The 17,379-nt window shown below is 30.0% G+C and overlaps 1 protein-coding gene across 5 annotated transcripts in view; it reads left to right on the forward strand.

Moving 5' to 3' along the window:
* Positions 1-16,199, forward strand: part of GRIK2 (glutamate ionotropic receptor kainate type subunit 2) — a 729,530-nt gene extending 713,331 nt beyond the window's left edge. Inside the window, exons 16-18 of one of the 5 annotated variants that reach the window (XM_037727899.1) lie at positions 1,446-1,696; positions 9,899-9,985; positions 14,501-14,665. In XM_037727899.1, the coding sequence (XP_037583827.1) occupies positions 1,446-1,696; positions 9,899-9,946 (299 nt within the window). In that variant the 3' untranslated portion in view covers positions 9,947-9,985; positions 14,501-14,665. Of the gene's footprint in view, positions 1-1,445; positions 1,697-9,898; positions 9,986-11,760; positions 11,893-14,500 lie in introns of those variants that run through there. The other 4 variants (XM_037727898.1, XM_017498585.2, XM_017498581.2 and 1 more) reach the window with 4 other exon arrangements.
* Positions 16,200-17,379: the final 1,180 nt, after the last annotated feature.

Here is a 17,379-nt window from a genome sequence, read left to right on the forward strand (position 1 = left end):
CAAAGATAGAAATTAGTATAAAGTGGGCTAATGTATTGAAATCAGAAGTGGTTGAGGGGGAGAATTTACACTGAACATTGGTGTTAGATTAGTATTTTAAGAGCACAGGGAAAAAACTGAGAAGCAGAAATTCTTCCAGTATACTTAAGCGTTATTGCATAATGAAAAGAAAATATTTGACTTCTAATTATAGAAATGACCAATGCCCTTATTTAGGAAAGCTGTAAAAAATGTAGAGAAGCCATACACATCTACAGCTTCTGAATAGATAAAAGATTATGTTAAAGAAACAGCTCTCCAGTTGGGTTTGGTAGATCTTCATTTCTCCAACTTTTTCAACAGGTTACTTACATTCTATGATTCTCATCTTTCTGCTTTTACATTGCCTTCTCTTACTAAAAGAGATGATGTATAGATGTAGACACATATAAATCAAAACAAAATTACAGGCAATATTGAATAAAACCTGAAATGTTTAGCATTTTTCTGCAAACAGGGAAACAGTATGAGTGAATTTGTACATAAAAAAATGGAATGTTCAGTATAGTGTCTTAGGAGGAAGATTTCACTTTAGTAGCAGGCTATTTCTGGGTGAGATAAAGCAATAAAACCAATCCCTTGGAACATGTGTAGAAAAATGCATATGCTTCTATATTTTTATATGTTTACAGCCAAAGAATTAGCAAAGATATTACTTATCATGTAATATCTAATGCAGGTGAGTATGTACTTCCACTTAGCATAAACACTAAATTTTATTTATATTATTGCCTCCACTGGGGAAAAAATTGTCTTTTAATGAATAAACTGATAACCCCCCAGATTTTTACAATATCAGGCTGTAAGCCCCTTGATTTATAAAGTAAATTACCATAGTGACTAAAAATTATCCAAGTCTATACAACCTGTGACTTCTGATATGCACATCACATAACAGATATGAGTGCCCATTATCTGCAAAGGAGAAGGTACCATTGAATAAAGCTTATTATTAACCGTTTCCTTAAATTACTGCATTTAATCTTGAGAAACACCATTTTTTTCACAAGTTTTCTAAAAATAGAGATAGCTGTTTTATCAGTGCTCTGGTTTCAGTGTATAATAATTTGTAGATATGAATGAAACATCTTTGTACTCTATCCATTTCCCTTTGCAGATTATTTCTTACTATTTTCTGAGGCTGTGAGCCGAGTCCACCATTTAGAAGACATAGTCTTTCTTAAAACAAAATTCATTTAATCCCTCAATATCTAGCAAAGCTATCCACTTTAATCATCTTATTAAATGTCTATGCCTTTTTCTTTTCTACTTGTTTTTCTCTTCTGAAAAAACATTGGCACAGTTTGAAGCATTTTGAAAAATCCCTGCCCTCCTCTCATCTTGCTAACCTTTAATTATGAAATTCCAGGTTCTTTGAATAGTTAACATAACTTCTCCTTTCTTAGGTTCTCCATATCGAGACAAGATTACTATAGCAATTCTTCAGCTGCAAGAGGAAGGCAAGCTGCATATGATGAAGGAGAAATGGTGGAGGGGCAATGGTTGCCCAGAAGAGGAGAGCAAAGAGGCCAGCGCCCTGGGGGTTCAGAATATTGGTGGCATCTTCATTGTTCTGGCAGCCGGCTTGGTGCTTTCAGTTTTTGTGGCAGTGGGAGAATTTTTATACAAATCCAAAAAAAACGCTCAATTGGAAAAGGTAAATGTCACTTTTTTACAGTTTAAATTTAAAACATTATTTGTTGTTATATTAAAACACAAACCAAAAGATTTTTTATTTTACCAACTAAGGATAATGCTTAGAACTATTGCTCCAAATTGTCTGTCATTCATTACATAACAAAATATAATGACTCATGATCACCTTTATGATTTTTAATTTAGTTGTAATATGTTTAATTGTAGCCAGCTTCAGGACAAATAGCTATTTCTACTCTTATTAGAGACTGAAAAAAAAAAAAAAAAAAAAAAACTTTTGTGGCTTGAAGTTCATTGTGGCTTACTGATGAGATATAGTTAATTGAGTAAAAATTAGAAACTGTAATATGAAAGAAAAAATAATCTGCAGATTAAAAAAGAGGTTTTATATACAACATGGGTTAACAGTTTCAATTTAAAGAGCAAGTTTTCATTTGAATAGCTTTAGTCCAATACATTTCTAGTTTAAGGAAGATGTTAGCTTTCATAGGAGAAATTAGTTAATTTTCTATATTAATGAGTTTGTGAAAATATTATATTTTCTTTTTCCCATTTAATAGTATTCTTAATTGGTTATTTATTTATTTTTTTTACACGGGAGACCTTCTAAAAATATGTATAAACTTCAAAAATATTGAGGCTATTGCTATATTTTGCATTTAATGCAGGTAGTCATTTGCATAAATGTTTTTTGTATTATCCTTGAAAAATTTGTCGCCTCATTCAGATTCCATATTTCTAATGCTATAATTTCCTCATTTCTATAAATATGAGGAAGACTAGAAAAAGAACCCTTTCAGAGTCTACATGATACTTTTTGTATGCAAATTAATTGATCTGGATATGAAAAAAACTAACATTTTAAAGTCTTCTAGTATATTATTTACTCTTGTGTGTAAACACCTCTTTTGTTTTTGATAAAACTCACTATATTTTAGACTTTGACCACTGTGGCAGAGTGAGATGATATAATCTTTAATATTTAAGAGGTTTATGAGCTTTTATTGCTAAATGTAAAGAGCAGAAAAGTGGTATTTTGAAAATAATGCCATACAGGAATACAAGGTAAATATATTTTTCCAATATTCTTTGTCGTGTTTGCACCTTTAATATTATTTTTGAAAATAAAAATCCTCCTTTGTATCTAGTAACTTATATCATAATTATTTATCCTTCCTGCAGTCAGAATTTTGGATACAGTATTTCTACATTTTTGCTTGATTATAGTACTTGACACTAGGGAGTGTTTTCATAAGTGTATATTCTTATAACCTCATTTTGTCTATGACTAAAATAACTAAAGTTTTTGAAGAATTCAGACAATAACGTGATTTGTTTTCACAAAACATTCAGGATTGTTATTTATGCTGGCTTGGGTAAATCAAATATTGGTTGCATTTATGTGTCTAAGTAACTTTTTATGTTATAACTATTTCTAAAGTGTCAAAATGAATTTTGCAATTAAGTCTGAAGAACTAACAAAAGAAGAAATATTAACTCATTAATTATCATTTTCAGTATTTGTTAATAAATGTGATATTTCCTATGTTAATGCATAATATAGAATGAATATCATAGAAGAAATATGGGTTTTCTGCTTGGAATCTCAAATTATCCATATGTAATAATTTTCTTAAAGTTAGATCAGTATTAAAATAAAATGAATTAGTCTCTTGATGATATATGGCATTCTATTGTACGTACCTGTTTGTGTCCCGTTCATTTGGTTTATCTAGGCTGTATCTCTAGCACAATTTTGTTTTGCAAGTATTTATTTAAAACAAAACAAAGAATGTGATGATTTAATTTTGTAATATAATGTGCATCATTGCTATTATGTTCAAGTTAAGTTGAAATTTTCAGATATTACCCAGATCTCTTGTTCTGTGGATCTATATGACCTTCTAAAAATTAAAAAATAAAATTAACGTACCTTTTCAAACTGAAACAATGAAACATTAACATTACACTAGAAAGAAATAACTGAGTGGATATTACATGAGCATGCTAGTCACACACTGCAGTACTTTGCACACTGTCTCTACATAGCTTCCACAACGAAACCCAGATTTCTTAGATTAGCAGATGAGACCGTGTCAGACCTGTCCCTGTCCACTGCTGTAGTTTTACCTTTTGTTCCTCTTCAATTTGCACCTTTACCATAGCCACACTACATTTTAACTCTCACTTTCCCAAATCATAGTCTTCTTTTTGACTGGAGCAAATGTTATCTGTTATTCTAACTTGCAAACTCTCACAAACACTTTGTATTAGGCATTTAAAATGAGACATTAGCTAGTCCAGAAAGCTTTTCCAAATCAAAAGATATAATGACAGATCATAGCTTGTTTCTAAGAATTGGAAGTATGTTTTCATTTCCTACTCTAATGAAAAAAAATTGTGACTCATCTATTTTATCATTTTACTTAGTTTATTTCAGGTACTGTGATAATCTAAAAACATATATCTCCTTTTGAGAAAGAAGGGAAGATCTTTTCCCATTTCAAACCATTTCCTGCATTAAGTCTAGATATCTTCACTCTGTGTACCCCTAGGCACAGCTCCATTATCCCTTTAACACTATTTTATTCATATTCTTTGTTTCTGTGTGCGGGTACCTTTTCACCTATTAAATTCTTCATGCCATTAGGACAAAGACCAAATGTTTTTTGTTTGTCTCTGCAAGGCCTCAAATAGTGCCTGGTGGCCTAATATCTCTCTCTCTTTCTATGTACTATCATCTATCTATCTATCTATCTATCTATCTATCTATCTATCATCTATCTATCTATCTATCATCTATCTATCTACCTATCATTTAAATTAAGAATGAAGTTGACTGCAGTAAACTTTTAAAAGAGTATCATAAAGAAAAAAATATTTTTCTATATAATTCAAAATGGCAAATCAAATAATTATGGATTCATTGGAAATGACTCATTTTATTTGTTGTGATAAATAAGGTTCTTAGGCTCAATTCTTCATTTTTCTTGAGAAAATTTAGGTTAATTTATATGGCTGTTTAACACATTACTTAATTTATTAAAATTAGCTATAAGATAGTCTTAGATCTTGTCATATGTTTGAGAACATACAGAAATTCAGCTGACTTTTACTTATCATACTTGCATCTTTAACCTAGCTTTCTTAAGTTTCAAAAATAAGATAAACACTTGTGAGATCAATTATTTACTCAATACATATTTATTTACTGAGAAATAAATCTACAATGAATTGTGTTTTGCCCTTTGAAGGTAAGCACAAATGTGTTGGTAACTAAATAGTTTATCAGATATATATGAAGTTTAGTTGAATGTGAACTTTGTGAATAAAATTGATAAATAATGAATATGTTGTCTTACTTTTAATGATAATGTTCAAATTATAATATATTAATTTATAGATAAAAACAAAATGCTTTTTATAACGCATATTGTAAATGTTAGTGAAAACAAATAGCTCTTGATGATGATAGTCTTTCTTATAAGTTGTTGGATAATTAAGATTAATATGCAAATGTTTCTTTTTCAAATGAGAGCAGGTTAAAAATAAAAACAGAAAATAATGTTGAAATATATGGACCTTAAAACGCTTTAAAAATGGAAATTGCATTCCTTTCAGATAACCAAAAGATGGTGTATCATAATTTTTGTAAACATGGATTTAATTGTGATGTAATTATTAATGCATCAAGGACACATTGCTTTTTATTTATTCAAACTTTTAAAATACTCCAAAACCTTTCTCATCTGAATATGCCTGAAAATGTAACTAATCAACACATGCATTTTATAATTAATATACTTTTTGCCTTACCTTTTCTTTGATTTTAAATATATTTCTACTGAAGTTTCACTGAGAAAGAAATTGAAGAAATTGTTGTATATCTGAGACAATTATAACATTTTAGATTTGGTTGAAAGGTTTTGTTTCCCTCTTCTAAGACTTACTTCTGGCTGTAACAAGCTGCTTATATACTGAGCTATGTTTTTTCTGGTAATATTTATAATATGTTGGCTTTGTGAGCAAGAATTTTAAGATATCATAATAATTTAAATTTTTGTTAAACTATTTTATAATATTAAGAATGATTATGCTTAAAACTATGCATTTCTTAAATATTTGAATATGTCTACTTTTAACAGACATACATAATTTTTCTTTTTTTTAGGTTTTCAGCAAGAACAGCAACATAACTTCTATAGTTTGATATCTTTTCATGTGATTTGTATATAAAAATAATATTTTCCCCATGTATTTGAAAATGTATTTACTTTTACAAATTGTTTCTATTGAACTGTCTGAATATAAATTATTGAGTTTCCTGACATAAAAGAATCTTAAAGCCAAAAGTATTCCTTCTCTTATTACTTACACGTAAACTAAGTAAATATCTCTCAGAAATTTAAAAAATGTATATATGAATTACTGGTCAGATACTGAATTTGTGTAATAGGTATCTCATCTTGAACACACATAGATTTTTAAATCTATGTGATATTGTTGTTTTTTAGGATGTAGTCTATTTTGGTCAATGTAGTTGTTTTTATTATAGAACACTGGTAAATTTGGTCTAAGACAATCTCTAAATAATTACATTTTTCCAGTGCACTGATAGCTCAAAAATTTTCTTGAGGGCACATAGAATGTTCTTCAGTGTATAGTTAAATAACAAATGTAGAAGACAGATATAAATCAGAGTCATAGAAGCACAAATGAGCAAAACATTTCAATTTAGGGGATGATAAGAAAAAAATCAGAGGGTTTAGTTTAAACCTGCAGGACTAGGGAATCCTATTTGAAAGGTTATTTATAAGGAAACCATGTAGCAAAGCCAGCTGGTTCTATATTTCATGGAAACAGAAGAATAAAAACCGGTTGTTCACAGATACCTACATGTAAGCTGCCCTTAAAATTTTAAATAATTAGTTCTAACAGGAGCAATGCCTTTTAAAAGAATATACTTTTTTTGTGTAAGGTATAGGAATGCAAACAGTATTATAAATTATCTGTAAATATTTCATGTCAATATTTATGTTTTTCCCAGCAATGCCTATTTAGGAACCATAAGATATCTATAATTTTTATTAATTACATTTGATGTAAGAAATTGTAGCTGCATTTAACTTTACAGAAGTTAAAAGTTCTAAGTAAATTTTCAGTGTAAAAAATTATAGCTGTGAAGTGTGTCATTCTTCAGAAGTTAAAAACTATAAATAAACTTGGACAAATAGTCCATTTTGTATTTTAATATTACTGCCTTTCTTTGAGAGCTAAGTCTTTCAATTTCCATTAATGACCCACGTAAGGACAAATTGGATGAATTTTTAAAATGTCTCCACGTATAAATATAAAATACTCTACTTTGAAATGAGGCCAATCTTCATTTTAATAACTGGTCTACTTCCAAATCAGCTAAAGGATTTTCAGGTCATTCGTTGATGATAATACATATTCTTTGTATATCCACAAATGATTGTTTTTAATTAAAATTATAGCTTGATAGATAATTTTACCACTTTATTTTTATAAATGACTTTACTTTTTAAAGTGTAATACTGCTTTTTAATGCAAAACTACCCTGAGAATCACGCAAATATTATTATCTATATAGTGCAGATGAGGATAATAAGTGTCTCAATGGTAAAGTTGTTTTTCAAGGTCAAAGATGCCTAGCCTAACATTGTTTCAGCCATATCAAGCTGTACAGAATGGAGGCAGAATATTTACCTATTCTTCTTTCTCCTTAAAGTTGGACTAAGGAAATATGTGGATTAGGAGTTTGAATTAGATAAACCGATTATGGGCTTTGGTCATAAGCAGCCTAATAATTTTACTTTCGTAGATAGTAAGTATGAGTTTTGGAATTAAAAAGACTTGGAAGCATAATTCAGCTTTGTTTAACTTTAGATAAAATTACTTAGCCTTTCTTCTTTCTAAATAAATAAATGAAGCAATGAATAAACAAATAAGTTATGAATACATAAGAAAAGTGTTCTAAGAATTAATTAAGATAGTTAATATACATAGAGGGCTTTTTTACAGATAACTGACTTATAACAAGCAGCTCTTTTAAAAATAATATCCTTATTAGTATTTGTAAAGCTGGTACATTTTTAACTGCTGCACCTTAGGAAAAGAGAATTTTCCAGCAATTACGTATCAGTTATTTGGATGCTACTCTTAAAAAAATAATTGTATCATTATGACTACTAGCAAAAATGTGATGATTAATATTGCTTTTTCTAAAAATGCATTGCAAGCTATATTGACTAAAATTGTGTTGATTCTTGTTAGACCTCCATTTATTGATTTTTTTTACTAGCGTAAATAGGAAAAATTTAAAAATGTATAATGATCCTCAAATTTTCTCTGTCTCATTGTATTTGCAAATATGAAGATATTGAGTAACTGTTTCTGTAACAGTAAAGGTTTCTGAGAATATTTTAATCTTTGATTATATTTATCATTGTAAAATTATCCAGGCTAAAGCATAACATGATTTCTAATTTAATTCTCTAAGAAAGATATGTATTTCTTCTGGCCTTATAATTTTTTTCTGTCTGCTTTATAATTTAGTATTCAAAAAATTAATATTTAGTAAGAATAGAGTCCAGGTAAAAAGCTCCACTGAGAATGAAATTATCATTAATGAGGCAGGCTAATACGACAAAGCTTTCATAGATGAAAGTCAAGATAATAGGGTTTCTGTCCTAGCTCTGACTAGTTAGATATATAACTTAACTTCATAAGTTTTAATTTTCTAGCTATAAAATTACAGTGATTAATGAATAGGATCATGATAGTTGCTACACATAAAGTTACTTTTGACTACAGAATAGCTTCTGTAAATAATAAAATAATTTTAAAAAGGTAGCTGCTCAACTGAATATCAAGATCAAGGTTATATATATTATTTAACTTGAATGATTTAACCAGTCATTTTTCATCTTAGGTCAATTCATACTTCTGATGTATAGCATTAACTGATGTTTTTAAAAGGCTGCCAATCAAAATTGTTATATTCAAAAGAAGAAAATTAATGGGTCACATTAAATGACATTTATTTTCCTTATTTAACACACCAATATTATGTAAAATATTATATATTATATCCTATAAACATTTTATTCTATGTTATGATTTGCTTATTATCTAATGTGGTGGGATAATTTTCTGCAATTAATCACAGTGATTGTTGTGATTTGTCTCCATCACATATGACTTAATAATTCTTGGTCAAATGGCCTACAGAGTCAGAAATTAATTAGCAAGTGTCTAAGAATATGTATTATATAATCCATAATTAGTTAACAAATAATTTAAATGACAAACACAAGCTAAAAGGTTGGTTGATGTGTGCTAGAATACATTAGGCCATTGAAGTACAATGGTATCTCAGGGATACCATTGATAGAAATAGCTCAAATTTTGGTATGGCTGCTAGTAGGTCAGGTAGAGACTGTATGCGGAATTAGGAATTATCCTGAATGAATACTAAAATACCATTTAGTTATTTTATACTATCAAAATACAGGCCAGCAAGATATATAAAATAGGATTCCCTCTTTAAAATAAATATTAAATGAAGGCTTGAAAGTAACATATTTTATGATATTTCTTGACCAATGAATACATGTATTCAAAAAAAGAGTGATGAGCATAAAAGTTAAATCAAGCTGGTTATTTTTCTTCAGATACTGTGTCTTTTTAAAAATAAATATATTGCTAAATACTATGGTTTTACCTTTAAAAATGAAGCTAAATATGTCAGTGATCAATGTGGAGCATGATTTCAGCTACATTTCTAATATAAAAGAAATCTATGCTTCTCCAAGTGCTGTCATATCATCTTATTATAAAAATATATCTTTTAATTAGGAAGTTAATCTATAAAGAATAAATATTCTGTAACATCAGCAATGATATTCTTGAAAACATTTATCTGTGAACTATTTATGTATTTTCTTATTACTCTCAAAATACAAAATAGAGCTCTTAACAAAAAGAGCTGTATAAAAAAGGCAATGTAAATATAGCCACGTTCATACTATGAAGATTTCCAGATCGACATTGTTTCAAGAATTAGAGTTTTGTAAATATAAATTGCCTCATTAAATATAATGAATTTTATAAAGCGTTTTACTAATTTAAATGCAATTATACATGCTAACAGCTCAAAGATTTAAATTTTCATTTTCAGGAATCTTCTATTTGGTTAGTGCCACCATACCATCCAGACACTGTTTAGTAATCTTTTGAAACTTACTAAAAGAGGTTTTTAATAATGGTTAGTATCTTTGTGCCTTTCTTTTTTCTTTTTGTAGTCTGTTATATTAATGTGGAGAAGCATTTTTATTGTTGTTTTCACCCTAAGGAACTTACCTTATTTATTGACACAGTGCATGGGTTTCCACCCCTAAGGAGTGATTTAAAAAGCAAGATAGTTCTTTTTCTCTCTCTTCTTCCACTCCAACTTTCCCCTCTCCTCTTCTCTCCTCTTGCCTCCCTCTCCTTCTTCTCCCTCCTTCCTTCCTCTATTTCTTTCTTTCCCTTTCTCTTTTTCTTTCTTCCTTCCTTCCTTTCTTTCTTCCTTTCTTCTCTCTTTCTCTTTCCTTCTTTCTTTCTTTCTTTTTATTTATTTCTTTCTTTTCTTTCTTTCTTTCTTTCTTTCATTCTTTCTTTCTTCTTTCTTTCTTTCTTCCTTTCTTTCTTTTTCTTTCTTTCTTTCTCTTTCTTCTTACTTTCTCTCTCTTTCATTTATTTCATTCTTTCTTCTTTTTTTTAGTATAAACAGGGAAATGACTTTTCAGTGCACTTGGGTTTTTAGACATTTTTCACAGTCCAATAAGAAGATTTAAAATAAATTTGAATCATTATATAATGTATAAAAGAGAGTTTGTCTCTATTGAATGATAATAAGTTAGAATCTTATTTAAAAGTTAAACATGGTAAATTTTGGGCAATGCACAGCACAGAGAAACAATTATATTTCACAAAACGCTATACAGTTTCAGCTTTAGAAACTTATATGTTACGGAATTTGCCTTGTAAACCTCTAAAGGGAAAGAAAATAATATATATTTGCTCTAGTACCATAAATGAACAGTACTTTATGATATCATTACATTTGCTTAATTTGCCACCTTAATTCTAAAATCTTGCCCAAATCTAAAGATTATCAAGTTTTATAATGGGTTAGAATTATATAAATGAGAAAAGAACCTATTGTCTCACAGCGACTTTATCAATAACCTAAATAAACCTATTTTTCAAGTAAACTTACATTGATAGATAACAAAAGAGCTGGCAAAATTAACCTTATTCAAAGAGAAAATTAATAAAATTTGTATTTTGATATTATGTAATCAAGACCATTGACTGACACATGAAAGACTGCTTGATTAAATTTTTAGTTTCTGATGCCTTTGTAGAATAAAGAAAGACCATAATGACAATGGTGGTTTACATGTTTACAATTTTGAGATAGTTGTAAAATTTGTAAATATAATTTATTTAAGACAAATTCAAATTATTAGAAATAATATTATTCTGGCCATTGATTAGAATGGGCTTTTTTTTTCAGTGTACATTTTATATTGCTCAGCAATATAAATTTAATATATAAAATTGCCTAAAATAGTCTTAAATGTTCTTATTTGCAGTCTAAAGTAAGTATGGGGTACTAAATACAGAGTTTCCCTCTTAACTTACTATAAATAATACTGAGTCATTTCAGAGTTGAACATGTATGTACATACGTAAGATTTTTCCTAAGAGTGTTAGTTGCTTAGACTACTCCCTTAGTATAGGCAAATTATTAATTAATATTTATACTCCATTCTTTTTTGAAAATAATGTAACCAAAATGTCTGAAAATTGAGATTGCCAAGAAGAAGGCGTCATACATTTTTGAAGATTTGGGAAATTTATTGGTTTTGAATGAAGCCTTATTTCAAACAATTCAGTGTTATTCACATCCTATAACAGTTTTAAATGTCAACGGGATCAAGTTTTGACCGTGTTATGTCATCTAATTAATTCTTCTGTTAAATGTTTCAACAGAGAGCCAAGACTAAGTTACCTCAAGACTATGTATTCCTCCCTATTTTGGAGTCAGTTTCCATTTCTACAGTGTTGTCATCATCACCATCTTCATCATCATTATCATCATGTTCTTAATAAGTACATCTAATAGTAGGTATTAAGCAACAAGAAACACTGTTTCCATATACTGGCTGTCAGATGCCACATAAATCCTTTAGTAGAAATATAATTCATGAACTGCAGAACTGCATAATTTAACACATAATACATAATGCATGCCAGTGATTCTGTAGTTAATGGGGAATTCACAAGCCACATTTAATCATCACCCATTACAAGTGCCAATAAATTAATATTTTTATTAATTTAACATTATTAAACAAATGCTAAAGTTTTGCCTAATTTAATTAGGTAACTTCTATGCAGTATATTTTAGCTAGGCTTCTAAAACTAAAATTTTTTTAAGCAATTGAATTAGAAACACTGTTAAATAAGAATTAAAGTATTAGGGTCCTGTGCCACTATTGTTAATTCAGTCAACATTTAAAGAGTTCATGTGTGTACAAGCAGTGCCTTGAGAACCTGATCTCTGCTATTCACAATTCAGTGAGAGGGATACGTAGAGGCCTACAGACGAGACAGAAAAACAGGATAGAGTCGCGAATACTGAAAGGATAAAACAAAATCAAGTTGTGAAAACAAAATAATGTGCCTGGTCATTTGGAAAGGACTTCCTAATTAAGTTAAAACTTGAGCCACATCTGAGGTAGGGGATATAGTTGAGATGATGTGAAAGAAGATAGAACTTGGCAGGGTACCAGAGCAAGGAGGAACAATGGAAAAATATTAATGGAAGTCCCACCAGTAAAGGGAGTGTAAGGCGCGGCGGGGGAGAGAGAGAGAGAGAGAGAGAGAGAGCAGTGGGGAAGTGGGAGAGGACTAGATCAGAGAAGTCATGATGGAAAAAATAATAGATTTGGGTTTGATTGTTTCCTAAAGGAGAAAATGCTATTAGTAATTGATATTTTAAAAATAGATTATCTTGATAGTTGTGAGCCTTTATGGAAGAGTAGGATAGATGTAGAGTTAGGAGACCATTAAGGGAACTCTTTAAGGAGCTCATCAAAGAAAAATTAGGATATAGCCAGAGATTGACAAGAAGGTAATAGAGCAGTGTCACAATCATAAAACTGGATATATGAGAATATCCTGCTGGAATCTTAGGTGAGAGCTGTAGAAAGTTATCCACCCTCTCTCTGAATCAGTTTTGTCTGACACATAGATGCCTAATTAATTCAAAGTATGTTTTGACTGGCAGAAACTATTATGCAAACAAATTTTTTCAAATGTATTTTTTAAGTTAACATAAAATTGTAAGTATGTATAATATACAACACATTTTGATGTATATATACATTGTGGAATGGTTAGATATGTCTAATTAGCAAATGTATTACCTCACATATTTATTATTTTTGTAGTGGGAACACTTATTCACTCTGTTGGCACTTTTCAATAACATATTATTATTAACTATAGTGGCCATGCTGTGGAATAGAGCTCTTGAACTTCTTCTTTCTGCCTAACCGTAAATACGTATCAGAAAATGACACACATATGGTCTTAAATATTTTCATTATGTTCTCTTGAAAATAGTCTAAGTTGACAATCAATAAAGCAACTAAAGCATAAATAAGTCTTCACATGCATATTTGATTAGACGGACTTCATTATATATTTTCATACCACTTTTTAGGTTTTGTAAATTTTTATACCTGCTCATATCTTTTGTTGATGTCTACACTGTTGGTCCTTGCACACACTAAAATCTAACCCTCTGAGTTTCAACTACAATATGCAGTTGGTTAACGGATATGATTCATATGTAATTAACACACATGTATCTCAATCAGGTGGGGAGAGAGACTAACAAAATTTTTTTCATATATATGACTCTATAATATAAATTTTGAGGAGCTATAATAATAAACCCCAGATAAACAGAGGTTCTAGCAAATCTATTTCCTATGAGATGGGAACTAAGACAGAAAAAACTCATAGGGTCATATTTTTTTCATGTGATAAATTATCAGCTTTCAATTATCAAGTTAATGATGACAAAATAGTTAATATGTGTTTGCAGATGTCTAACATGCTATAATTTGTCATTTCATGATTAAGTCATGTTTGTAATCACTGTCAATGTTTCTATAGGCATAATCACAAAAAAGACATAATGAAATATCAGAAATTGTTTTCCATATTTTATGTCTGTGTGAGTGCTATTTTTCTTTTGAGATGTACAATGAAGAATCAATGTTCAAAGAACAATTGCGTATCTCATGTTGTGATCTGAAAAGTAGTACGTTTTTTCTATTTTTTTATATCAAGAATGGATTTCTGGTATAGAATTGTCTTTGTATTTAAATTTTCAAGTAGATTTCTATCTCATGCTAATCAATTTTGTATAATGTCATAAGAAAATTTTATTTAATATATATGTAATATACACATAATTAGTTGTTTATTTCAGAATCAAGTGGAGATTTTCTTTAAACTAGCCCACTTTTATAGAATATTATTTTAATTATGAGTTGAGTGTTAAAAGTGACAATTTGTTGTAACTTTTATAATGAAAAATTTCAAGACTTTAAAGATGTTATGTGACAAGTCTGTTGAGAATGATTTTTAATATTGATCTTGGACAGTTACAGTTTATGTATTTTATAATATTTAATTTTTCTGTGTTCTTCTGTAGAGGTCCTTCTGTAGTGCCATGGTCGAAGAACTGAGGATGTCCCTGAAGTGCCAGCGTCGGTTAAAACATAAGCCACAGGCCCCAGTTATTGTGAAAACAGAAGAAGTTATCAACATGCACACATTTAACGACAGAAGGTTGCCAGGTAAAGAAACCATGGCGTAAAGCTGGGAGGCCAAACACCCAAGCACAAACTGTCGTCTTTTTCCAAACAATTTAGCGAGAATGTTTCCTGTGGAAATATGCAACCTGTGCAAAATAAAATGAGTTACCTCATGCCGCTGTGTCTATGAACTAGAGACTCTGTGATCTAAGCAGTTGCAATGATCAGACTTGATTTACAAGCATCATGGATCAACCAAGTTACACGGGGTTACACTGTTAATCATGGGTTCCTCCCTTCTTCTGAGTGAATGTTACATACGCATTTTGTGGCTGGTTTCAAATGCAGTCCAGTGAGAAATTACAGGTTCCTTTCGAAGCTCAACTGTTGCCAGGAGATGGAATATCAATGCCCAACAGGGCAACCAATAAAAGTGTCACTAAGAATATAAATATTTGGAATCAGCAAAAACTGTAGTGTTACAGGAAACAGTACAGTCTTCTGAACACCCAGATCATAGAGATGATGATGTTACTAGCCCCCAACTAGTCAGTATAATTATTGTCTGAATACACAATATGTGTTTATAGGATGTGAAAAAATGTGATGAAAAACAAATTTGAATCCCATGGCAGGTGGAATATAAAGCAGATATTCATTACTTATTTTTCTTTTTTTCTTTTCTTTTTTGTTTTTTGACAGTCTGTGTCACTGATGGAGATAGAAATGTCAATTATCAAGGCAATAATGCTTTTCTTAAGTTCCCTAAGCCAGAAGATTAACATGCAACTCTACCAGATCCCTTCCTATTCCCCCAACACCCTTTCTCTAACCCCATAAACCAAATTAAAAAAAAAAATTGGTTCAGTGATTCTGAATTAAAAGGATAATCTTTTACGATCTTTGTCTTAAGTTGTTAAAAAGGGCTGAGTATTGGCTGTGTGGAATACTAAAACTTTCATTCTAACATTCAGATATAGTGATCCAAACCCTTGTTCCTGCTGTAAATGAACTTGATGGAGCATGGGCAGATCTCAGTGATACGAGAAAGGGGACTGGTCATCTAAAGAAAAATCTGTGAGAGAACATGGAAGTGGACTGCATTTATCAATACAGTCACAATGTTAAATGAACAAAATTCTTGAACAGTTTTTTTTCAAAAAATGTTCAGGTTTATTTGTGGAAATGCAAGATTTCTATGAAAATAGTTTTTGTATGGAAATTTTTGTAATACTTTTTATCAACAAAACAAGAACACGTGTTCCTGTCAGGGGTGTGATGTCAAGCATGAATGGTAGTGCGTGTGCACCACCAACGTTTGGTGAAAACTATTTTTATCAAGAAAAAAGGAATCATAGAAGAGAAATATTTTCAAGTTAGATAATATAAAAGCTAGGTGCACTACCACCACTGCTTACCATGCCACACCCCTGGTTTCCACGAGGCTGACAACATACTGTAATGTGTGTGTAAAATGGTAAAAGACACAGACCTCTTGACCACATTGTGATAACAGTTGAGTGCACACAGTTTGCTGTTTGAATCCAATGCACAAAATTAAAAAAAATCATTAAAATTATGTTCATTTTACTTTCAGCTTTGTCTTTCATTTTTCTCTTGTATGTCTAATGAATTCACCATACACTCTTTACATAAAAGAAGCACACATCCTGAATATTTCTAGGTCATCAAGGATGGCCACTTCCCAGCTACCTGAAGAAAAGAAGAAGAAGGCTTGGGGGAAGACCTACTCAGATCTAGAAAAAGCTGGACTGCGATATAAAAAGTAATCTTTAGGTTCAGAGCCATTAAAATAAGATGAACCGAGTTCTAGAGGTGACAGACATGATACTACCTTTTCTATGGGTGGATATTGACTTTGTACATTGGGTTGTATAAGACTGTACAGTGATCACTGATATTTAAAGTTCAAGTCATAACCTATTTCATAATTCCTTGTACATTGATAATTCAATGTAACTCAGGATAACACAGAGTAAGAGACAGGCCTAATATTACACTTAGTAATGATGTGGCATAGATATTCACATACCAATAGGAACTTTTTAAAATGATAAATTATAACATATACTTTGCTAAGCAAAACAATTATAATCAGAACCACTAAGAGAAAGAAAAAAATTAAAAAGAAAGCTCTATGAAGTAGTTTTTTAAACTCATAACATTTGCATAATCAAAGTGCCTGATATCTAAATTAAATTAAAATTAAATATCCAAGTGCATTCTAAATTTATAGCCTCATGGTTATTTTAAGTTAAAATTCATATGTCAGTGATAGTATCTCAAAATATAATTTTAGTTGCACGAAGCACTGCTAAAAACCTCAGCATTGGTTTGTTTGGTGGTAAATATCCTCAAAAAACACACTTCATTAAAGTTCAGAGTTTGGATGATATTAAGCTTTTTATCAATCGGATTCTCATTTGACTTCAAAGCACTTTGAAAATCAGTTTTCTATTATATATTATCCAATCTTATATGATAGACAGGAAATGACAACTTTATTTTTAATTAATCAGGAAATAGTTATTTAGATTTTTGCAAAAATTTGACAATTATTTAATTCAATTAAATTAGTGAACTTTGAAAAGTGTAAAAAACTTGCTGCACTCAACTTTACAAGTAATATAGAATATATAAATAATGTATTACTTTTTATAAATGTTCTAAAAGGTATCTACATTATTGCCAAAACAGATACTTTTCTACTCCTAGGCTTATGCAATAGGAGATACTAACCTTAATTCTAACAAAA

The sequence above is a fragment of the Cebus imitator genome, unplaced genomic scaffold, assembly GCF_001604975.1.
Source record: "Cebus imitator isolate Cc_AM_T3 unplaced genomic scaffold, Cebus_imitator-1.0 Scaffold245, whole genome shotgun sequence".
NCBI classification, from domain to species: Eukaryota; Metazoa; Chordata; class Mammalia; order Primates; family Cebidae; genus Cebus; species Cebus imitator.